Below are 24695 nucleotides of genomic sequence, written 5' to 3' on the forward strand. Positions count from 1 at the left end.
CATAGTTGGGAACATCAGAAGGCATCTGTGTTAAGTATTTACCAACAAAATACTGTGGAGCGAACTAAGTAAAAATCAGTACTTTGAATTTAATCTCATACAAAAGACAGGGACTGATGCAGGCTGTAATTGTTAATGAAGATTTCTTGGAGAACATGAGACTTGAGGTGTTTGTTGTAGTCTGGGGTATTGGACTTTGTTTGAACAATGATAATGAACTTAACTGTCTTTAAACATTTTTTTAATCCTCACCTGTAGACCTTTTTTTCATTGCATTTTAAAAGAAAGGAAGGAAGAGAGATAAACACTGATGCAAAAAAGAAGCATCGATTGGTTGTCTCCTGTGAGTGCCGGGACCAGGGTTTGAATACACCTGGACCAGGGATCAAACCCACAACCTTTTGGTTGTGGGATGATGGTCCAACCTGCTGAGCCACACTGGCCAGGAAAGCCTTGTTTTTTATAATAGAGCAGGTGTGGGGTGCACAGAGTAAGGAACAGTTCTTGATTGTGTGGGCTTCATATAAAATGTTGAAGATTATGTCTTATCTGTGTGACTTTTCATATAGAAACTCTAAAATGATATATTTGTTATAAAAACTCCATCACTGTTAGGAGGACCATTATTTTATATATTAGAGTGTTACCTAAAGTATGACTATGAAACTCTAAGAAAAAATTTAAAATTTCTTGGCTTGTTTTCAAAAGTACTTAAAGATTCTGATGCATTCTGTCTGGTGTGTATGAAAAATATGCTATGTATACTATCTTATCTTCTGTTTTGGGGGTCAGTAAATGTTTGAGCTTTGTTATAAAGTTATAAATAACAGATTTTTAAAATTTATTTGTAACTCCCAGCAATTATTTAAATTATGTGATTAAATAGTAATGTTTACTTATTATGAACGTGTCCTATAATTCACATATATGAAATAGCTAGGTCTTACTTAAAGGGAAATACTACCATTTTTTTCCCTTCCGAAGAAGACTTAAATTTGTTTGTATGCCCTGAACTTTCTCAGGATTGCAGTACTATAAAGTCTACTGGGAAAACTTACAAATAGCTAACTAGGAAAAGGGCACCAGCTGCTTAAAAAATACCTGCTCAACTAGAGAGAGTGATAACTAACATCTGCCTCTACCTAGGAGAAATCTAATAAAATAACTTTCATTACAACCTCCACTTTATTTATTATTATGGCCAGAAATTAGAAGAGAGAAAACTTAAAGCTTACTTAGAACTTGATTATATTCTGAAGTATGAAAACTAGAGAACTTTAACTTACAATATGAGAACTTCAAATTGCTTTAGAAATAGACTTAATTGCTGTTATCTCCTGTTTTAATAAACAGAAATATTTGGTATGATTTTGTTTTTATTTATACTATTTTCATTATTTGTCTCTGGAAATATGTATGGATTGGTCATCAGTTATCAATAATCACTTCCTGAGCTCCTGATTGATACAGGCATCGTGGGAGGAGGTGTGATGGTGTCAAGAGTTTTAGAATTATATTCTGTCTTACTCTCTAGTGAGACACATAGAACTGCTGTTGAATTCCAGCTTCACCATTCACACTTTTTGTGATGTGGATCAGGTTGGATAGTATCTCTAAGTTCCAGATTCCACATTGGACTGTTTATATTGCAGATTACATGAGTCAACACATAGAATATGTGTGGCAGTGTCTGTGATGCATTTTAGGTGATCAGTACATTCCCAGTCGGAGTGATGCTTACATAAACTGTTCCTTCACTTAATTTCTCACACCGATGGCTGAGTTTTGCTGTTTAATTGGGGTATACTTGTGAATTTTTCTGTTAAGCGTTATCGGGGGACTTACTTCTGTATAAATAACTTTTAAATTCCTTAAAGATGGATATTGAAGTAATATAGAAGACAGTTTTAAAAAATGAAGTTAAAGGAAGTCATATTTCTTTAGTAAATACCATGCATTTCATTAGACACCTTATATTACATTACTTAATTCCCTCATGTAAACTGAGAACAAGAGGTTTATAAAGGGCAAGTTTAAATTTGATGCAGTGGTGCAAATATCAGAGTAATAAGTAAACATTCTTAAGTTACCTTGCTTTTTGCATTCTCAGCAAGATCTTATGTTCTTGATAAATTTCAGAGTTGTGTGAAAATAATGATGTAATTTGGGTCATTTTAAATGTATATGGAAATCAATATAAAGAAATCTCTGAATTCTTAAGAAGTCTATATTATGTTTTATTATATGTTTCAGAATTGTTTCCTTTAAATGTTTTGCATTTTTCTAATCTTTATATACTATACAGGAAGTTCAAGCAAAACATTCTTATAGTTACACCTTAATAAACTTCTTTTTAATTTGATACATGTTTTAAACATGTTTTTCTTACTTTTTTTGCATAAAATGTACTTCTTTTCAAGTTCAGTTGTGTTAAAGTACCAAAAAACATATGACTAAGGATAGCCAGTCACTGTGCTTGGAATGGGTAGAGAAAGTTAGGATCCGGTTCTTCATCTTGCCGATACTCGATAATCACTTGTTAAGTAATGTGCAATGGCTATTTTCCATCTTAGGCAAGTGAATGAAAATCTCAGGGTTTGAGTTCTAGAAATCTGTCATTTTTCAAAGCATGTGCCCTCCCACCCCCAAGTGTGAGAAGCTTGTTTTCAAAGGCCCGACCCCTCAGCAAATTCTCAGCTGAGCCCCACCCCGCCCCCCCATCTTTGACTGTGCCCTTTCTTTGGGTGGTGGGTTTAGTTTACTCACAGTCCTTCCAGGTGAGCTTCAGATCTAATGTGGGGAAAGAAGCAGTAAATGTTAATTTGAGGAAGCAGTTTATAAGTCCAGTTTACTGCCTATTTCCCTAACAAAAAATAATTCTCAGATCACCTATTTTATGGAAATTAGTTAGTGACATTAAATTGTGTATTTAAAATGTAAAATTTTTTAAATGCACAATAGAAATGATATTTCTAAATTTCTGTTCTTCAGTAAAGCAATATCAAATATGTTGTTAAGCATTAGAACATTGGAATATACACACAAATTTGTCCATTGAACTGACCAGTGTAAATAAGTCATTAATACTTTGATTTATATGAAAAGTTTTTTGCAATGTTATTATTTATAGTAAATGAAATCTTGACTTGAAACCATAGTAAGTTATTCAAATATTGTTAGATGGAATTCAAGTAGAACAATTCACCTGAGGATTCTTTTCGTGAAATTTTCTTGTTGGAGAAGATATATATTTAAAGTCACATTCTTGCTTTAGTTTGGGAAGTTTAAAGTCATAGGTACTATAAAAAGTTTAAATGAAATTACCTATCATTTAATATCTGTAACTATGAGTTTGACCACGTAAGTCCAAATACTTTAAAAGATTTTAAGCAAGCTGGTGGAAATACTTTAAAGGTTCAAGTTGGAGCTAAAACCAGTTATTACCATAAATATCAGCCAAGAAACTGAACGTGGCATTTTCTGTGTGGGATTCAACAGAATTTGACAGCGACACTTTGGCTTCAATTTTATTGCCATGGTGCAGCTGTTTATTAGAAGGAAGGTCCCACAATTTGGGCCAAGTAGATCGCAATGCCAATGAAATAATGGTGTCTTACATTTTTTAGCTACAACACAGTGGCATTCTGGAGGGACAGAATACTTACAATACATTTCGGTATGAGTTAATCTCCCTTTCAAAAACAATATATTAACTTCATAGAAATTACTAGATTGTTAGCTTTCAATTTCACTCCTGCTTTAAACCTCTGAAGTTTATATATTTAATTGTAACATTGGTTGTGTGAAACCAGCCCTCACATATTATGGTGGTTCTGTCTAAAGCAAACCAAACCTAGCCAAATCAAACCTATAGCTTTGCTCAAACCATGTCTTTTACTGTCTTGTTGCGCACTGTGACTGTGACTTTGGCAGAGTACCTTGGTGAAGAGCAACATCTGACATGTTGAATTACTATTAAGATCACACTGGTAGAAACACAAGTGTGCAATTTCATTGGTTTATCAGTGAAGTTTGTTATGATTCTGCACCCAAAGTTTGGGGAAATTAGGGCCCTCCTGTCTCCCATTATACCCTAAGTTTTCATGAAACATGATATTGCTATTGTTTCTTTTTCTCTGTGTTTTTCTCCTCAAGGAAAGGCAGGAATAGCTTTTTATTTATCATTTTGTCTTCACAGAGGAAGCGGAGTAGAGAAGGGCCATCTATATAGCTGGGCTTTTTGTTGTTGTCATTATGCTTCATAGGTGGACTGTTTTCAGTATGAGAGAATGTTTAGGAATTGACGCTTGGGGAGCATATTAATAATTTTGGTTACTCTTAAAAGGTGTAAATGTGTTTCATTAAATAATATGAAATCATTATGAATTATGCATTGTGGTTTTTTTATTGCTTTTTTGTATGTAATGAAATTTGACTCAGTTTCATTTTTGAAAGTAACCTGATTTCCACAAAATCTTATAATCTTACTTCCTTCAAAGATTTAATAGTAGATTACACTCATGGGGTCTTTTGTTGCTAAAACGTAATTTCCTCTACCCAGAATGTCTGATTCAAAATGAGTCATTATCATGAAACATTAAAACACACAAAAATTCAGTAAAGGGGAAGTAACAGTGGTCACGCACTTCTTGTCTCTTAGTGAACAGAATGCAGTTATTTTTCAGTGCATTAACCAGTGGGAGTACACATTGAAAATTGGATGTTTGGTGAAGTGTAGGACTCTGTATGACATGATGAAAAACAAGGTAAATCAGGTAGGCTGGGGGAGTGATGAGGAGGATACGTTCCACGTGGTGTTTCGGAAAGCGGACTCTGGCACGACGGGTCAGAGAGCAGAGGCACAGTTAGGAGAACGGGATTGTGGTCTGAATGTGGGGGGCTGTTCTGGAGAACCTGGAACCAGACAAAGACAGTGGGGATGAGGCAGAGAGGAGCCAGGGGCCAAGAAACATCATGAAGGAACATGACCCTCACAGGCCGTTTAGGTCCTGAGGATCCCAAACCAAACCAAACAAAAAATATTTTAAGAGACTTTTCCCTTTTATATAGAAATCTATCCCTCATAGAGCATAAAACTACTAAAGGTGTGGTACAAAAATGTATGTAGCTTATTAAAAGAGGAATGAGACAGGGACCTGGAAAACATGTACCAACCATGGGAATGGAGACCTGGAAGTGGGGATGTGCCCGTAAACACAGACTGTTCCTGAGGCGGAAGACAGAGCCAAACAGCATTTCTTGCACAGACACTCACATCGATGCAATTATTTTTGTAATTAAAACTCACATACAGAGCAAGTATCAGCTGTCACATCTTTCCATGGTTGCACTGGAAATGATAGGTAGCATCAGGAAGATTTTAAAAGATGTGAAAATTATATTTTGAAATAACGCTTTTGGTTTTTTGTTCCCAGAGCAAATATAGCAGGAGCTGATGCAATTCAGTGTAACTTGTAGTTTCACTGGAAACTGCAGTGCATGCATATAGAAAAAGATAGTTTGGCTGGTGTTTATGATAAATGATGGAAAACCGTTGTCAAGCTTAATGTGAGCAGAAGAATTTATACCAATTTCCTCTTCTAGAGATAGTCAATGTGCTTAACATGGAATGTCTTAAGTATTATTTAGTTTATGAAAATCCATCGGTGCTGCAGCTCAGAGATAGTATTATGATTTAATCAAATGACTCAGCTGAAGCAAATACAGAAAAATAGCATCACTCAGTATTTGCTTTGTACCAGGTTCAGTGCTAGGTCTTAGGTGGGCTAAAGTATATTCCTAACCCTACATAGTCTCATATTCTGGAGGAAAATAATTCCTTATACTTATTATTTAGCAGTTTAGAAAATATAAATGATTTCATTTGATCAGGTGAAGTGTTTGTCAGTCTTTTAAAAAAAGTTGAATAATGAAGCTTCAGTTGGAACCAATTTTGTATGTGGTAGATGTTTAGACTTAACTGTTTTATTTTAAATTTTTAGATCAGAGTACAGAAATAAGTATTCGTGACTTAATCACTGTTGGAAAAGAACTTTAATTCCATTCTTTAAGAGATTCAAGAAACAATTACTTGTTTTCTTGTGTTTTTGCTTACTAAAGACATAACAAATAAACAGTCAGATAAAAGCTAATGTTCTTTTTCTTTCCGAAAGCATCTTCAACAATTGAAAGTTTATAATGTAGTTCATCTTCATAACTTGACTCAGATAAGGTTAGAGCCTTTCCAACTGTGTTATTATGGATTTTGGGTATTACCCTAAGAGCCTTTCCTGCAGTGCAGTCCACTGTGTTCTAACAGTGTATTAGGCAGTTTTAAAACAGTATGTAAAGAATCTGGAAGCTGCCTAGAGCTGCAGTGTTTAACATGGTAACCACTAGCCACGTGTGGCAGGTGAGAACTATGGTTAGTCTGGATTGCCCTAAGTATAAAACTTACTAATTTCTTAGACATGATATGAAAAAAATGCAAAGTGTTTCATTATCTTTTGTTGCATATTAACACATACATTAGGTTAAATAAAGTTATTATAAAGTTAATGTTGCTTCCTTTAAGTGTATTTTAATATTTCTGCTAGAAAATTTAAATGTATTTGTTTAGCTTATATCCTGTTTTTGTTGGACATTGTTGATTCAGACTAGGAATGTTTAAGGTTTTTTAAACATTATTATTTTTTGTTTGTAGAACTTGTTTGTTTTTTAATATGTAGTCCCAGTCCTTAAGATTTTCCTATCATGAGAGTATCCGTTATTTGGCTTTCCATTATTTTTAGCAGAGTGTGAAATTTTATTTTAGGTCTGCTACTACTGTATAACCTTGGGACAGTCACTATACCTTTCTGAAAATGCATTAAAAAATTTTTTTTGACCTCCAAAGTGACATGCAATTGCCTGTTTGAAATTTCTGCTTGGACATGTAATGTGCCTTTCAGATAGAATGTTTTTTTCCTCCCTCAGTCTGTCCTCATAGCCCTTCTTATATCATCAATAGAACTGCCATCCATCTGCTAATGAAAGAAAGGTCATCTTTGACATATCTTTTTTCTTTCCACTTTGTCACATGTAGCTTATCATCAATTCATTGGTTTTACCTCAAAAAATATAGTTTGTATCCTTTTATTTCTGTTGCCACTGCTGTGAAGTAAACCAGCATTAACCCTCACTGGTGCTACTGGCAAAGTTTTCTACCATTCATCAATCTCTTTTCACGTGGCAGCCAGTTAGAGTTCTAAAAAATGTGCTTATCATTCTTTTAATCATGCAGAGACTTTTTGTTGTATTGCAAATAAAAACCCAGGCCCTTTCCCATGACTTACAATTGCCCACATAATGTGACTCCCATCTTCCTCTCGTATGTTGTCTGGCCATTTACTCCTTCAGCCACATACATCTCCAGACAGGTCCATGAACATACCAGCTTAGCCCCGATTTAGTTCATCTAGCTCTGGGTCCTTGTTCTGCCTAGAATACACTCTGTACACTATGCTTTCACATTTAATCATGGCCTGCTGCTTGTTATTTTGTTCCCAACTCGGTACCTCTCTTGAGGCACCTCCAAAAGACATAATTTAAATTAACTGTGATGTTCCACTCCTCTGTGCTACTCTGTACCATCTATTAAAATTTTATTCATATTAGTATTTGAAATCTGATTGTTCAGAAGCGAGTATGTTGATTTTTTCATCTTTTCCCTTCATTACAGTGTATGCCGTATAACTACCTTTCTGACCATTTAAACTATTTTTGACATATAGAGGTTCAATAAGTATTTGCCATATGAATGGAGGGTGAACTCAGCCATGAATGGCAGATCTAATGTTTCCTATTAAGGAGTCCCTAAGTCATCTCTGTTAGAAGGATCACATGGAGCAAGGCCTGTGAAGAATAGTAAAGTGGTGAGATTCTAGCAAATAGAGCTCGTACTGAGTGTGCTCATCATCTCTGTTGCAATAATCTCTGCTTCCCAAATTTTGAACCTAAGCCACGTACTGTGTAGATCCAAAGGAAATTTCAACTGTGAAGGTTATATGGTACATATCTTGGGTACCTGTGATCTTTCCTAAATATCATGTGAAATTACAATGTTTACTATTAAAATATTTTACATTTAAGCTTCTGATACATATACTAGCTTAAAAGTACAGCATTGTCCTGGTTACACCTTAGAGACTTTGTTAATGCTTTTTTAAAAAAAGATTTTATTTATCTTTAGAGGGGAAGTGAAGGAGAGAGGCAGAGAAATATCAATGTATGGTTGTCTCTTGTGTGTCCCCTGATGGGAACTGGCCTGCAACCCAGGCATGTGCCCTGACTGGGAATCGAACCAGCAACCCTCTGGTTCACAGGCCTGTGCTCAATCCACTGAGCCACACCAGCCAGGGCTGTTAATGCTTTTTAAAATTTATTGGAAGTGTAAATACCTATGTTTGATTATTATAAACAGTTAATACAGTATGTTTAGTGTACATTTTTGGTGTTCCAGGTAAATAACATCAGATCATTTTTAAACATATAGAGTGCACTTGAGAGCAGCATATGTAGCCAGGGTTTGATAAGCAATATTAGGAACAAACTTTTATGGAATTGCCTCACTGAGTCATATAATTTCTGTAAGATTAGAAGTCTGATGAATCCAAAATATGTATAGATAAGTGGATTTAGATGGAACCTTTAACATTTAAAACATTTTTGATCTGCTGATTGATATATTTTGAAAATGTTCGTTTAAAATGAATTAAAAGGGAAAATGACATATATTTAGAATGGCTGTCTGTCCCAAATAAAAAGCCTTTGTGATAAATGAGCCATGAGACACTCAGTTTTCTGTGTAAAAAGCAAATGCTAAAATGCTAAAAGAAACTAACTACAATTTAACATTTTACATTCATTAATGTATAAAATTAATATATGTTTCTTTTGTTAGAAAAATACCACAGGTTTGGAAGCAATGATTGTTAGTACCATTCAGTTAGACATTAGTATATATGTGAAATATAAACAAAACAGTGGCTATTACTACATTGTTCTAAATTTGAGCACAACAGTTTTGATATAACCACACATTTGCTCTTCTGTTTTCTTAAGGTATTTGTGAATATAACTGGAATATTATTCAAATCCAAGGAATCCCTTCTGCATAATGAACTTTAACTTAATTACCTCATGTCCCAGGAGCTGTCAGACACATTTCAAACACACTACTCCTCTAGTGATACTTTTAAATATTGTTACAATTGCTTTCTTTGCACATTCTTTAAAATTTTTTTAACCAGGTTTATTGATGAAAATTGTTTCATTCATTTTCATAAATTCAAAATGAGAAGTGAAAAGAAACTTTGAGAAGGGGAGTAGAATATGGGCTGCTTGAAGTAATTTATAAATTAATTTTGGAGGGTTTTAATTTTGTCTTTGTAACTTGTTGTTTCTTATCCACTTGTATGTATGCACCTATATCTTAAGAATTCCTTTGCAACAGTTTTTTAAAATGAATGTGAACTCTAATTGAGTGGCAAAATAAATCAAAATAATATTATACGAGGAAGTTTTTCCTCGTATAATATTATTGTAAACAGTAAATCTGGTAGTAGTCTATATTTGGAGCTGAGACAAACAATTGAGGTCCCATCTCTTCCACATTTAGGGGTATGGACTTGGGTGGACTTGAGTTATTGAACTTGTCTAGGCCATGGGGTATTTTTGCTAATTTCTTTACAAGTGTAACTTCAGAGGTTTCTGGAGGATTCTGTATGTAGTCTAGTCTTCGTAGTTTGGTCATAGTCTAATTTTCCATCTTCATCTCTGGTTCCCCTTCCTCCCACATGTATCTCACAACTACTCACTTCTGAGTCCCCCTAGGTGTTTTCTAATACTTTGCTTTTTCACCCCAAATGGCATTCTTCAAATTGACTTTTCCCTCTGATACCAAAACGCATAGTTCATCTTTTTTATGGAAAACTAAAATGATATAATATAAATTCTAATATGGCTTTTTGTTTAACCCCTGCTAATTCATTGTAAGGGTCATTTCACTCTAACTTTTGTTAAAAAATGAATACTTAAGGTGATATATTTTTACTATAATAATATTTTACAAGTGGTAAGTAAATGATTGTAGAATTGAATAAATACAGTTATAAACTTCCTAATACAATAAGTTTGTCAGTATATTCTTTTAATGGTTTAGATTACGTCTTGCTTGAACTGTAATCTTTTTTTAATCTATTTTTTTAATTTAGTTATTTTTCAAGTACAGTTTTTTTGTCTATTTCTCCCATCCCAGCCCCCCTGCCTTGTGCTCCCTGAACTGCAGTCTTTAAGGACATAAGAAATAAGTTTTAAAAAGTTTTTTAATCCTCATCCAAGGACACATCCATCAATTTTGGAATGAAGAAGTGAGGAAGAGAGAGAGAGAAACGTCCATGTGAGAAAGAAACATTGACTGGCTGCCTCCCGTACATGCCCCAACTGGGGATTGAACCTGCAACCTTTTTGGTGTATGGGACGATGCTCCTACCACTGAGCACCTGGCCAGGGCATGAAATAAGTTTTTAATTTAAGGTTGAGTTGTTTGTTTGTTTGTTTTTCCTGAACTGCTACATACATGTTTTGGTTAGTTTCAGTTTACTCTTTCTTTTGAGGATATTAGGGATGCAGTGCATATCTTTTTAAGACTTTTCCCTTCATTTACTCAATTGATTTAATAGTCAATTAAAATTTATTTAGAGGCTTATTATGTTCCTCATAATTGGCTAGGTGCTAGGGAAATACATAAAACAGAATCCTTAGTTTCAATCCATGAGGCCAGATGTACATACAAACAAATCATTTCAGTATTTGTGGTTAAGGGTCATAATGACAATATAAAAAGAGTGCTGTATGAATGTCTAGCTGCCGAGAGAAATGAGAGTTCCTTAAATCTTTTTAAATATGGCAACGTGTAAATAAGGACATGTAATAATTGCTTAGGGCAGGGGTGTCAAACTCATTTTAACCAGGGGCCACATCAGCCTTGTGGTTGCCTTCAAAGGGCTGAAGGTAATTTTAGGACTGTATAAATGTAACTACTCCTTAACAGTTAAGTGAGAGCTTGGGGTTGCCTCGGGGTAGAAATAAGGTTCAGGCCGGATAAAAACAAGGTAGGGGGTAGGATTCGGCCTTCTGGCCTTGTGTTTGCCACCTGTGGCTTCGGGAATTGGAGAGAGAGACCAGAGATTACAGTTGAACTTGAACTTGAATGATGAAGCATTTCTCCAGGGTTGGGAAAGGTGTTATAGAAAGTGCAAAAGCACAAAGAATGATCAGAGCATAATATATACAAATACCAGTGCTGGAAGATAACAGGGGTTTGCATTCTGAAGGGTCTTATATGGGGAGCACTCTGTGCCTTCAAAGACCTTGTGTGTTGCGCATCCTGTACTGTTACAGTGAGAAGTCTTTGAAAAAATGTTGATCTGATATGTGGCATCAGATATTTAATTAAGAAGTAGCAGACTGTATTCTTCTCAGAAGTCTATAGTGTTTGAAAATTGCAGCATTCATTCACAGCACTATTTCAGTAATCTCATAAAAATTAAGATGATCTATTACAATGATGATAATTAGTACTATTAATTTATTTTAACATTTAACAAGCTCCTACTGTATATATGGTATATGTGATGTGGTTTATAAACATTTTCAATTAATAACTGATTCTGAAGTTATACTGTCTGAGTTCAAATCCTAGATCTAGTATTTACAGCTTTGTTAAACAAGTTTTTTGAAGTCTCTGTGTTCTTATCTATAAAAGAGTTTGGTATGATTATTACAAATAATAAAGGTAATTAATATGAAGGATTTATACTGCAGTTGTTTTGTAGTAAGCACTCCATAATTGTTAGCTATTTTGGTCAACCTTCATAATTTTCTTACATAATAATATCACTAACTTTATTTTACAGAGGAAATAGAACTTAGAGATATTAAGTATCTTCAAAGTTAAACTGAAAATAGTGGCAAAGCCAATGTTTTAACCTAGACTTTTGACCCAAAAATCTTACGTTCTGAAAAATGTGCTGAACTGCCTGTCCAAGGCTGAGTCATCATAGAAATAGATAAAGTATTACTGGTAGTCTCAGGTGTTTAATCTGCTTAAGAGTTCAGGACTTAGAGAAATTACTTTGATCTCTTCAAGGTATGTGTTCTGTCCAGACAAAAGCATAGTGAATATATGTCTAAAATATATTTTATATTGTTTTAAAAAACAGTTTTATTAAGGTATAATTGCCATACAACATATCATACATAGAGTGACAATTTGATGAGTTTAGCACATGTAAGCACATGGAAACCATCACCACCACACAGCACATAACTGTCACTTCCCAGAAGGACTCTGTGATGCCCTGAAATTCTTTCTAGATTTCTCTCTGCTCATCTTCTTATCCCCAAGCATCAACTAGTCTCATTCCTGTCACTGTAGATTAGTCTGTGTTTTCTAGGGTTTTGTGTAAATGTAACCATGCATTTTTTTTAGTCTGGCTTTTTTTCAATAATCATTTTGAGAGTCATTCATTTTGTCATGTGTTTCAATAATTCATTCCTTTTTATTGCTGAACTGTAGGCCACCATATGACTGTGTCATATGGAGACATATGACACCATATGTTTATCCATTCATTTGATGGGCAATTTCAGTTGTTTCTAGTTTTAAGCCATTCCCGACTCATTCTGTGAGGTGAGCATTTTCCTGATTACCAAAATCAGAACAAATAATAGAGACCAATATCCTTCATGAACATAGAAAAATTATAAATAAAATGCTAGTATATCAAACCCTACAATGTAATGTGTCATTACCAAATGAGGATTATCACAGGAATGCAAAGTGGGTTTAACATCAAAAAATCAATGTAATTTGCCATAAGAATAAACTACAAAAGAAAAATTATATGAGCATTTCAATATATGCAGGAAAATAATTCAACAAAATCTCAAACTCATTCCTGATATAAAACATACAAACAAAAACACCTCTCAGCAAACAAGAAATAAAAAGGAATTCCTCAACGTAATAAAGGGTGTCTGCAAAAACACTGTAGCTCATACTGTACTTTAGGGGAAGGCTGAACGCTTTTCCCTAAAATCAGTAGTAAAACAGGGATGTTACACTCACCACTTCACGTTGTGCTGAGGCACTAGCCAGTGAAATCGACCAAAAATTTTTATTAAAAAATAGACATTCATATAGGAAAGGAAGAAGAAAAACTATTTAGAAATGGCAGAATTTTCTCTGCAGTCAATCTGGTGGAATCTACAAAAGTTTAAAATTAATAAATGGATTTTAGGGAGTTGGGAGGGTACATGATTAACATAAAAATTATGTTTTGTATGTTAGCAATAAAACACAAAAGCAAGTAAACTTTTTAAACATTTCAATTACAATAACATCAGAATTATGAAATATAATACTCAAGCATATTACATGAAAAGAGATGGGAAATACCTATATGTTGAAAACTATATAATTTTGCTGAGAGAAATGAAAGAAAATTTAGCAGTCTTAAGACATCAGTTCTTCCCAAATTGATCTGTAGATTCGATACAGTTCTAATCAAAACCTCAGTACATTTGTCTATGGAAATTGACAAATTGATTCTAACTTGCAATGGAAACACACAGGATCTAGAAGACACAGAACAACTTTGAAAAAGAAGAATAATGGAAGACAGCTAAAACTGCCCACCATTAAGGGTTATTTAAAAAACAAAAACAAAACAACAACAAAAAAACTAACCACAATGAGATACCACCTCACACCGGTCACAATGGCCATCATAAACAAATCAGCAAACAAGTGTTGGAGAGGATGCGGAGAAAAGGGAACCCTAGTGCACTGTTGGTGGGAATGCAGACTGGTGCATCCACTGTGGAAAACTGTATGGGATTTCCTCAGAAAACTAAAAATGGAACAGCCTTTTGACCCAGCAATTCCACTGCTGGGAGTATATCCTAAGAGTCCTGAAACACCAATCCAAAAGAACCTATGCACCCCAGTATTCATAACAGCACAATTTACAATAGCCAAGTGCCGGAAGCAACCTAAGTACCCATCAGCAACTGAGTGGATCAAAAAACTCTGGTACACTTAGACAATGGAATTCTATGCAGCAGAAAGAAAGAAGGAGCTTCTACCCTTTACAACAGATGGAACTGGAGAGCATTATGCTAAATAAAATAAACCAGGTGGTGAGGGACAAAAACCATATGATCTCACCTTTAACTGAAACATAATCGACAATAGAAAAAAGCAAACAAAATATAACCAGAGTCATTGAAATTAAGAACAGTCTAACAATAGCCAGTGGGGAGGGGACAGTGGGGAGAAGAGTTTTCAGGAACTACTATAAAGGACATGTGGACAAAACCAAGGGGGGAGGTAGGTTTGGAGGGGGATGGGGAGAGGGGTGGGGAGAAAATACAATGATAATTGAACAACAATAAAATAATCTAAATTTAAAAAAAAGAACTGGAGAAATCAAATCAGCATGGTATTGGGCCCTGGCCAAGTTGCTTCGTTGGTTGGAGGCTAGTCCTGATATGCTAAGGTCGTGGGTTCGATCCCTAGTCAGGGCACACACAAGAATCAACCAGTAAATATATAAAGAAGTGGAATGACAAATTGATCTCTCTCTCTCTAAAATCAACAAATAAATTTTAAAAATTAAAACTAATAAATTGGCACACTTTCAAAAACAATTTGACAATATTTAAAAAGTTAAACATGTCCCACTTGTATCATTTCCAGGTTTCAGCCAAGAAAAAAAGAAGTGTATGTACATATAAACACTTGTGTATGAACATCTCATTTCTGTAATGTTCTGAATAATCTAAAACTCCATGTAGAATTGGTATTATTTCCTTTTAAAGTGCTAGGTAGATAGGTGGAATTTACCAGTGAAGCTATCTGGACTTGATGTTTTCTTTGTGGAAAAAAATAATTTAGCCTTAATTTCTAAAGTAGATGCAGAGTGGTTTAAGCTGTATGTGTCTTCTTAAGTGAGCTTTGGTAATTTTAAGACCATTCCAACTAAGTGCTCAAATTTATTGGCATAACATTGTTTATAATATTTCCTTCTTATTTTTTGATATCTGTAGTGATACCAATTTTGTTATTGTTGGCATTGGTAATTTGTGTCTTTGCTCTTTTTCTAGATTAATTTGGCTAGAGATCAATCTTATAGATTTTCTCAAAGAAAAAGCTTTTCTGTTTTCCGTTTCATTTATGTCCACTTCAATCTTTATTATTTCTTTTATTCTGATTATGTCGGCTTTAATTTCTCCTTTGTCCTAATATTTTATTTTGGAAGATAAAGTCATTCATTTGAAACCTTTCTTATTTTTTACATAGGTAGTTAGTGCTATATCCCTTAAGTGTTGTTTTAGCAACATCCACAAATGCTGTTTTCTATTAGTGAAAAATACCTAATTTTCCTTCTGATTTCTTCTTTCATCCATAAGTTACTTGGGAAATGTGTTATTTTGTTTCAAATATTTGGATGTTTTCTCAGGATCTTTAAAGATTTCTAATTTAATTTTATTGGGATTAGAGAGCATACTTTGTATGAATTTCTTCGTTTGCATTTTACTGAGATTTGTTTTATGACCCAGTATTTTGTATATCTTGGTAAGTGTTCCTTGAGCCATGGAAGAGAATGTGGATTCTACTATTATTAGAGAAAGAAATGTCAGTAGGTCTGATTGGCCGAAGAGTTGTTCACATCATAGTTTTGCTGATTTTCATGCCGTCCCGTTCTACCAGCTATTGGACAGTAATGCTGAAATGTGATTACAATAATGGGTTTGTCTGTTCCCCTTTAATGACTATCAGCTTTTGCTTCATGTACTTAGAAGATCTTTTAGTAGATATAAAAATCATTTAGGACTGTTGTGTATGATCTGTGTTTCATTATGAAATGACTGTCATTAATTCTGGTAATATTGTTATCTTTAAAAGTTTTTTTCTGATATTAATATAGCCATTGCAGTTTTCTGTATTCCCACCCAGTGTTTTGCTTACTCTCAGAAACTAGTTTTCACCTGCAAAGACTTTTTATATAGGAAGACTCTAGCAAAAATTATCCAGCCACTCAGTTCTAATTTTTCCTCTATTAAAAGAAGATAACAATAATGCCTATACCATAGAATTGTACTCATGCTGAAATATGGGTATATATCAAAGTTCTTATGGTTGTGTATGTTGTGGTGTAAACTCTGAATATCTGTAATCTGCAGCTGTTATTCCTACAATTATAGCTGCTTTTTCATAGTTTTCTTAAACAGACCTTAAGATATGGAGACAAAAATTTCTGTGGATTTATATTACCAGTAAGTTTCTTGTTTGCACATTTATTAGACATCTTTAATCTAAATAAACTACAGTATCATCATGTGAACTCAAAAGATACCTGTTTTTAATTTTGTTTCTCTAATTTACTATTTATCATTGTTTATTTAAGATTGTGTACAAAGATACAGGTATAGTTCCATTATCATATTTTTTTTCAAATTTAGTGAGTTGCAATTTCCAAATGCATTAGAATTGTATAATAGTTGTGAATTACTCTCAACTGCACACATCATTTATTTAAAATGGACACATCGAGAAACTGAACAAATTAAGTCATTTTGGGTTTTTTAATAATCAAGGGAAGTAAATGTTTGCATTGATTGTTTTGTATGCGTCCTTGACATAATTATCATTTACGGTGGGTTCTGCCTTTTTTTAGATCTGTCAACATAATTATCATTTCTAATGGGTCCTGCCTTTTTCTAGATCGGTCAGCTGGCTTTTAAAGGGATGCGGAGACTCAATAGAATCCAGTCGATTGTGTTTGAGACTGCCTACAACACCAACGAGAACATGCTCATCAGTGCCCCTACCGGAGCTGGGAAGACCAACATTGCAATGCTCACGGTTTTGCATGAAATTCGCCAACATTTTCAACAAGGTGTTATCAAAAAGAATGAATTTAAGGTAGGAAGTTAACAAGCCAGACAATAGCCTTTTAAATTATAAAATTAAAATTATGTGGCAGTTGTACGTGTTATATAAAATCTGGAAGTTTTTAGGATTATTACACATGAAGTCTCATAAAGGAAGCTGCTTGATTTACTTCATTAATATTAAGGCAGTCTCTGTTATGGAAATCTCATTACTCCTGTGAAAAGCTATGAAAATACATTTAGCTTTGAAGCAGAGCCAATTTTCCAAGTGATAAGGCTGTATAAACAAATTCCATTGTCCTTTAAACAGCTGTATACTTATCCAACAAAGATAAGTGCTTTTCATATATCACTATTAAGATTTTTCGCTTGAAATGGCTAGAATCATATTTCACAATAAATTATGACTTGTATTGACTACTGTGGAACGAACTACATTGTAGCTTTTGCTCATTCATCAAGCTCATGTTTCTTTGGCATAGATTGTATATGTCGCTCCAATGAAAGCCTTGGCAGCCGAAATGACAAATTACTTCAGCAAACGTCTAGGGCCACTGGGCATCGTTGTGAGAGAGCTGACTGGTGACATGCAGTTGTCAAAAAATGAAATTTTACGAACTCAGGTATGTTGCATGCTTAGATTAGTTAATCTGTTCTTTTGTTTTTTAATGGTAATTGTGAAATTGTTCAACAGCTACATCTGATGTAACTATAAAACAAAATACAGATGTAATGTAATGAGCTTTTATTTATAACTACATCTCTACAAAAGAGGTTTTTGGTGGCGCTTTGCTTTATGGTATCCCTTCTAACTTCTGTGATTTTTGCTATGTCTTGAGTTAGATTTTAAGTTTTTTGACAATAAATATTGTTCTTTTAAAACATTAGGGAATAAAAATGTGGATAAGATAGACTTAAATTTTAAGAGCAGAAAAATGCGTATTCAATAGGTCTTTAAATGGTTCCTCTTGTATCCTGAACCATTCCATAAGGTGATTTAAAATAAAAGCTTTTAGTTATTCTTTATTTCATCAAATAGTAAGTCCTTTAATCATGCCCTGGGTATAGCACTAACTAGGCGATATGCATGACAGCAAAGATATTTAAAATACATGGTTCCTACCTTCAAGGACCTATGACTGGGTAGGCAAAAACTGTTAGAGTTACAAGTAGGTTATCATTAATGGATACAATGTGTAAGTAAGATGATCTTTACAGTGCTTTTAAAATAATATACAGAATGACCAAATATTAATGGAATAATTAGGGGACTTTGATAGAAAATAGGTGATAGAGCTTTTGGAAAAATGAATGGACATTGATTTAAAATGTGACTGGAGGGCACGTAAGTTTCCTTGGGCCACCATCACAAATTACTACAAGCCCAGTGGCTTAAAGTGGGATCAAAATCTTAACTCTCTTATAATTCTGGAGGTCTGAAGTCCGAAATCAAGGTATCATCAGGGTTAGTTTCTTTTAGAGGCTATGACAGAGTATCCTTTCCCCATCTCTCTCCTAGTTTCCAGTGGCTGCTGGCAGTTCTTGGCATTCCTGGCCGGTAGACACTCACTCCAGATGCCTGTGTCTTCACATGGCCTTCCCTGCGTGTCCTTTCCCTGCTCTTCTCTCCTAAGGACACTAGTCATTGGACGTAGGTCTTTCTCTAATCCAATATGAATACATTTCAAGATCTTTTCTCTTAATTACATCTGCAAAGAACCTTCTTCCAAATAAGCTTACATTCAGTTTCTGGGTGGCTGTATCCTTTTGGGTATCATCATTCAACCCACTACACATATATGCCAAGTACACGGACCGCATGACAAAGATAGAAACCCAGGTTCCAGTTAAATATCTTTGGGGTTCATAAAGGTAGAATGCATTATAATCCACATGTATGTCATTTTTACCAGTTACTCTTAAGTTTGCCTTTCACAGATGTTTGTTTAAAAGCAGATCTAAACCCATGTACTTTTTTCTCATAACATTTTTATAGAATCTTATTATTCCAAATTAATTTTTCTAAAAATGAATAATTATATTCAATATTAAATGCATAATACCTTTTATCATCATTATTTTTAGTATCATCTGCCTGGAGGTATTTTAATAATTTCTTAAAGTGCCTTTTAATTAAAAAGACTCTCTAGTCTTTGATATATAATCAAATTTGTAATATTCTTTATGAAATTTGAGTGATTAAATATCATCCAGCCTTTTCCTTGAAGCATTATAAATTTGATTTTGTTAAAGTATATTTTTACATATAGTAGCTTTGTCTAACAAATTTTGCTTCTTTTTATATAATTTGTACATTTAACACAGTGACCTAAATCATACCTAAAATTTCAAGTTCATACAATAAGAGAGAAGGGAGTTTTACAGATTTGTCTAACACAGTATAATGTTACATACAGTTTCCATGTTTACGAACATACTAGATTCAGAAAATTTGTTCATGCTTTCATAAAGTGGCATTATATATGATGGGTTCCAAGCCAGTTCCCAGGGCACTCTGAACATATTATCACAGAGATCGTATCTGAAAACCTACACATCAGAACACAGACTGATAGATAATTCTTTTTAGTGTGTGATTTTATTTTTATAATGTCTTTTAAAGGCATAAGCATTAAACCAAAATTTGATATTTAACAAATTATTTTTATTAAAAGTTAAATTTCCTGAAATTGGAACCATTCTGGAAAATCTGAGACCATGCTTATGATGTCATGTATCTTACTTAAAGAAATGACTTTAAGTAAGTCATCCTGGTGGATACAATGCAGTTCAGGGAAGAAATTAAATCAAATCATTCCCCTTTTATTTCTTGGAGCTTTAAAAATTAGAATTAAGAAATGTACATGATACTGGACTCTCCGGTCTGCACCCAGACTGTTTTCCATCCTTACACCCCAACTGCTTTCCAATGTAAATGAGGGCCAGACCAAAGTTTCCCTTTTCTAAAGTAATATTACTCAAGTAATGTTTTCTGTAATAAACTTGGATATTTAGAAAGTTCCCTCAGACTTTTTTCCCCATAATTCCCTTAATGAATGACATTTGTTCAGTCTTACCCATTTTTCAAAACTCAGTTTGAACCCTGTGAATGCTTTATTTCCTTTTTCCTGCATTTTATAGCAGCAACATTTCATTTATATTTATAAAATAATACCTTGCTCACAAAGTCTATACTTTTGGAAATGGTGTGGTCTTAGAAATCTGGACCATTCTCAAATAAAATATTTTGTTGTTGTTGTTGTTGTTGTTGTTGAAGTACAGTTGTTTTCCTTTTCCCTGCCACAGCTTTCACCTGCCCCACCCACCCGGAGCTCCTACCTTCAATTCTTCTTCCTTTTGTCTTTGTCCATGGGTCTTTTATACATGTTCCTCAACAACCCTTTTTCTCTCCCCCTTATCCTCCATCCCTATTCCCTTCTGGTTACTGTCAGTTTGTTCTTTATTTCAGTGTCTCTGGTTCTATTTTGCTTGCTTGTTTTGTTGCTTAGGTTCCACTTACAGATGAGATCCTATGGTATTTGTCTTTCACTGCCTGGCTTATGTAATTTAGCACAATGCTCTCCAGTTCCATCCATGCTGTTGTGAAGGGTAGAAGCTCCTTCTTTCTCTCTGCTGCATAGAATTCCATTGTGTAAATGTACCATAGTTTTTTGATCCATTCATTTACTGATGGGCATGTATGTTGCTTCTAACACTTGGCTATTGTAAATTGTGCTGCTGTGAACATTGGGGTGTATGGGTTCTTATGGATTGGTGTTTTAGGATTCTCAGGGTATAATCCCAGCAGTGGGAATTGCGAGGTCAAAAGGCAGTTCCATTTTTAGTTTTCTGAGGAAATTCCATGCTGTTTTCCATAGTGGCTGCACCAGTCTGCATTCCCACAAATAGTGCACTAGGATTCCCTTTTCTCCACAACCTTATCAGCACTTGTTGTATGTTGATTTGTTTATGTTGGCCATTCTGACTGGTGTGAAGTGGTATCTCATAGTGGTTTTAATTTGCATCTCTTTGATGGCTAGTGATGCTGAGTATCCTTTCATGTGTTTCTGGGCCCTCTGTGTGTCCTCCTTGGAAAAGTCGAGTTCAGGTCAAATAAAATCTTTATTGCTCTTGTACTTTATCAAACTGTGTATTGATACCAAGGAAAGAATATTTATGGAAAGACAGACAGGTAGCATTTGAACTCAATTTATGACCTAGTCACTATGCTAAGTGTATGTGTGCATCCTCACTCGGTTCTAGAACCTTACTGAGTAGTGTCTCCATTTTACAGACCCAAGAAGTCAAACTCATTAAAATCTACATTGATATACAAAGTATATTTTCAAAAGGTTTATGAGCATCCTTTTTTTCCAGTTGCTCATCTCTGTACTTTCCTGGACCCACTCTGTGTCCTTTGTGAATATTTGTTAACTCAGCAATGGCAGGGACCATGTGCTTGCCTTCAATAAAAGTTTATAAATTAAACCTCCTACATGTGCTTGCTCTTTATTTTCCTTCAGAGTAGACTTTCTGTCAGTGACGCTAATTTTTGTAGACCTGAGACTACATAGTTAGTAACCATACAATGTGGACTGTTGATTGTCAGAAAGGACCACACACACACACACACACACACACACACACACACACACACTTGCCATGTATTCTTCATTTTGTTAAAGTGGCATTATAGTGCAGGGCTATTCAGTATAGTAGCCACTAGCCACATGTGACTATTTAAATTAAAATTAAACAATGTAATAAAATGGAAAATTCTTTCCCTCATTTGCACTAGCCTCATTTCAGCTGTTCAGTAACCACCAGTAGTTACCGAGTTAGATAATGAAGATACAGGCCGTTTCTGTTTTCACAGAGAGTTCTATTGCACATCGACCATAGAGCTCTTAAAGGGAGCACTAGGCAATAAAGAGGGCAGGAGCTGAGGCAGTGTACTTGTTTTTTCCCTTGTTATGGGGCATGCAGTTCCAGTGTACAAGGTTCTGTCACAGTTGAGAAGGAAGCTAATCATTGCTAAGCCACTCCCCTTTTACAGAGTTTAGCCTTATAGTCTCTAGTCTTCAGTTTAGGGAAACGTTTACAAGCGTTAGGCTTTCTTTGTTCTGAAACGATTTTGATACTCAGTTGTAAACTTGAGAATCTGTTTCTCGCTTCCCGGGATCCTGCAGAGCTGGCTCCCCAAAGTAATTCACAGTATTCTGTGTTTTATTTAACTTGCTTGGATATTTGTTTGCAGTGTTCTCATACGCTTCCTGTTAGAAAAATCAGAGAGTATATATGATTTACTAGAAATGTGTACTAAAAACAAAGCATATGTAATAGGAGATAACAGCCTAATAAGTTTTGAAAAATAGACATAAGTACTTAACGTTGAAGGTTGCAAAACGATCCTGTAGAACACGAACATTTCAACACATTCCAATTAGTAACTGGGAGTGGCATTTTCATCAGTTTGTCATTTCATAATTTATCATTACATACTTAATTTTGATGTCATTGTTACCAAGTTATTTATAGTCATATTAGAAACCAGTTTAAATTTAGCCCATGTATCTTTAAAATTTTGTTGTTGTTGTTCTATTACAGGTGACCCCTTTTCCCCCTCATTGCTCAGTCCATATATCTTTATATTACATATCTAAGCATTGAAATTTCTCTATCACAATGTCGATTATATACTGATCTTGAAAATACAACATAGTTTTATAGTTACTTATAATAATCACCACCCTTCCTCCCAACCTCCCTCTCTCACTCAAATATTCTAGTAAGAGATAAAAAGAAAATAACATAAATTTAAACTGCCTGATAAAACATGGAATAAAAAGATTAAGAGGAAGTGAAAATAATACATAATGTAGAGTTTTCAGCACAAAAGGATTTGTTTCAACTTACAGATTTTTTAAAGATCTGAACCTCTGAAGTGCATAAAGACACTTCAGACATTCAAATAAAATCATTTGTCTAGCTCATTAAAATACTATATAACTTTCATAAATAAGTAAAAAATGCTAATCATTTGAAATCAGTATTTTCTAAGCTACTTAGGTACAAATACGGTTTTTTACAAATATTTTATTTATTTTTAGAGAGAGGGGAAGGGAGGGAAAGAGGGAGAGAAACATCACTGTGGTTGCCTCTCAAGCGCCCCCTATTGGGCACTTGGCCCACAACCCAGGCAGGTGCCCTGACTGGGAATCGAACCATCCACCCTTCGCTTTGTAGTCCAGTGCTCAGTCCACAGAGCCACACCAGCCAGATACAGTTTTCAAACAGGTTGAAAAACCCAGTCTTAATCGTGAAATATAAATATTCTCATGTATTGATTTATTGTAGTTTAGAAATTAGTGTAGTGTTCTATTTGTTATACTGTTGCTTTTTATTCACCTAGTTGTCTTCTTTGTTAGGTTTTAGGGTTTGTTTTTAATAGTCCTTATTTTAGAAGCAAAATAAAAAACAAGAACGGCATTCTTTTGTATACTGAAGGTGACTCTTGACTGTTTTAGCTTAATTTTTCAAGTGACTGCACAAGCATAATTAGTGTGTTTTTGGTGGCAGTAATGATTTTTCAGTACTTTGTAACTCTAAACATTATGCCTTTTCTTGTTTTTTTCTTATTTGTGTTTCTAATTCTCTATTATTAAGCAACCAATAACTAAAGCAATTTTAAGTTTCTTTTTTATTAAGAGAGATAACTGAACAATGGGAATAGAACCTAAAATATGAAAGCTTTGATGTCTAAGAACTATGATTAGTTTTAATTCCTTAATGCAATGTAAAAATTATTTACTAGGATAACTATTTTTGCATTGAATGCATTCCATTAAGAAGTAATGTGAGTTCTGGTTTGAAGAATGTCTCATTACTTTTAAGTAAGCTATCAATTACTTTGAAGAATCATGGAATTCTTAGTGTTAATTATTATTTTTACTTTTGCAGGGTTTAAAAGTTACTCATGAAATACACTAAAATGCTTTGAGTAGAAAGTATACTCCTATAGATACACTACTGCGTTTAACTGTTTTGATTTAATATATTTGGGGGGGAGGGGTTAGTAAGAGAACTATCATTTTTGATGAATAAAAATCTGTCTAGTAAATGCAGTTTATGTTTTATGTGAGACCCTTTTCTTAGCTTGTGAGTAAAAAGCACCCAAGAATCTATATGTGCTTTTACTGAAAATTTTTAGAATAACAACTTTGCCTGCTCCATTAGTGTAAGAGGAGTCCCAAAGGGACTGGGGGGTCATGTTCTGCTAATGGTTTCTATTTTCTTTTTGTTTTACATCAACATTTAGTCACTTTTTTCCCTATAATGTGATCATTTCATACTCTTATGGACATTAACTAAATAAAATAGCAAAGTAATTTGCCAGTTTATTTTTAAGTTAGTTTAAGAGTGCTGCTTGAAAAGTTTATCATGCTAACTTATTGAAATACAGAACAAATGCCAATAGAAAGTTAATTTTCTTCCTCCTAAAGTGAAAAATTAGAATGTCTGACGTATGCACCAGCCTGCAGTGCCTGCGTTGTCATGGATGAGACATGAGACAAATTCACACTGACTGCCGAGTCCTATGGAGGAAAAGGGACAGCACGGCTACTCCCTCAAAGGGGGAGCACCTCAGAACGGTCTGGCCACTCTCTCAAGGGGAGAGGGTGCTGTCCCTTGCC

At 34.4% G+C, this 24695-nt stretch overlaps 1 protein-coding gene across 2 annotated transcripts in view; it reads left to right on the top strand.

Annotated features, from left to right (window-relative positions):
* The window catches only part of ASCC3 (activating signal cointegrator 1 complex subunit 3), a 301569-nt gene that overhangs the window by 75148 nt on the left and 201726 nt on the right, over nt 1–24695 (top strand). For both annotated transcript variants that reach the window (XM_053664954.1, XM_053664955.1), the window contains exons 9-10: nt 16832–17032; nt 17484–17624. In XM_053664954.1, coding sequence (XP_053520929.1) covers nt 16832–17032; nt 17484–17624 — 342 coding nt within the window. The remainder of the gene's footprint in view (nt 1–16831; nt 17033–17483; nt 17625–24695) is intronic.

Source organism: Artibeus jamaicensis, unplaced genomic scaffold (assembly GCF_021234435.1).
Source record: "Artibeus jamaicensis isolate MK-2021 breed Jamaican fruit bat unplaced genomic scaffold, CSHL_Jam_final contig_387, whole genome shotgun sequence".
Classification (NCBI taxonomy): domain Eukaryota; kingdom Metazoa; phylum Chordata; class Mammalia; order Chiroptera; family Phyllostomidae; genus Artibeus; species Artibeus jamaicensis.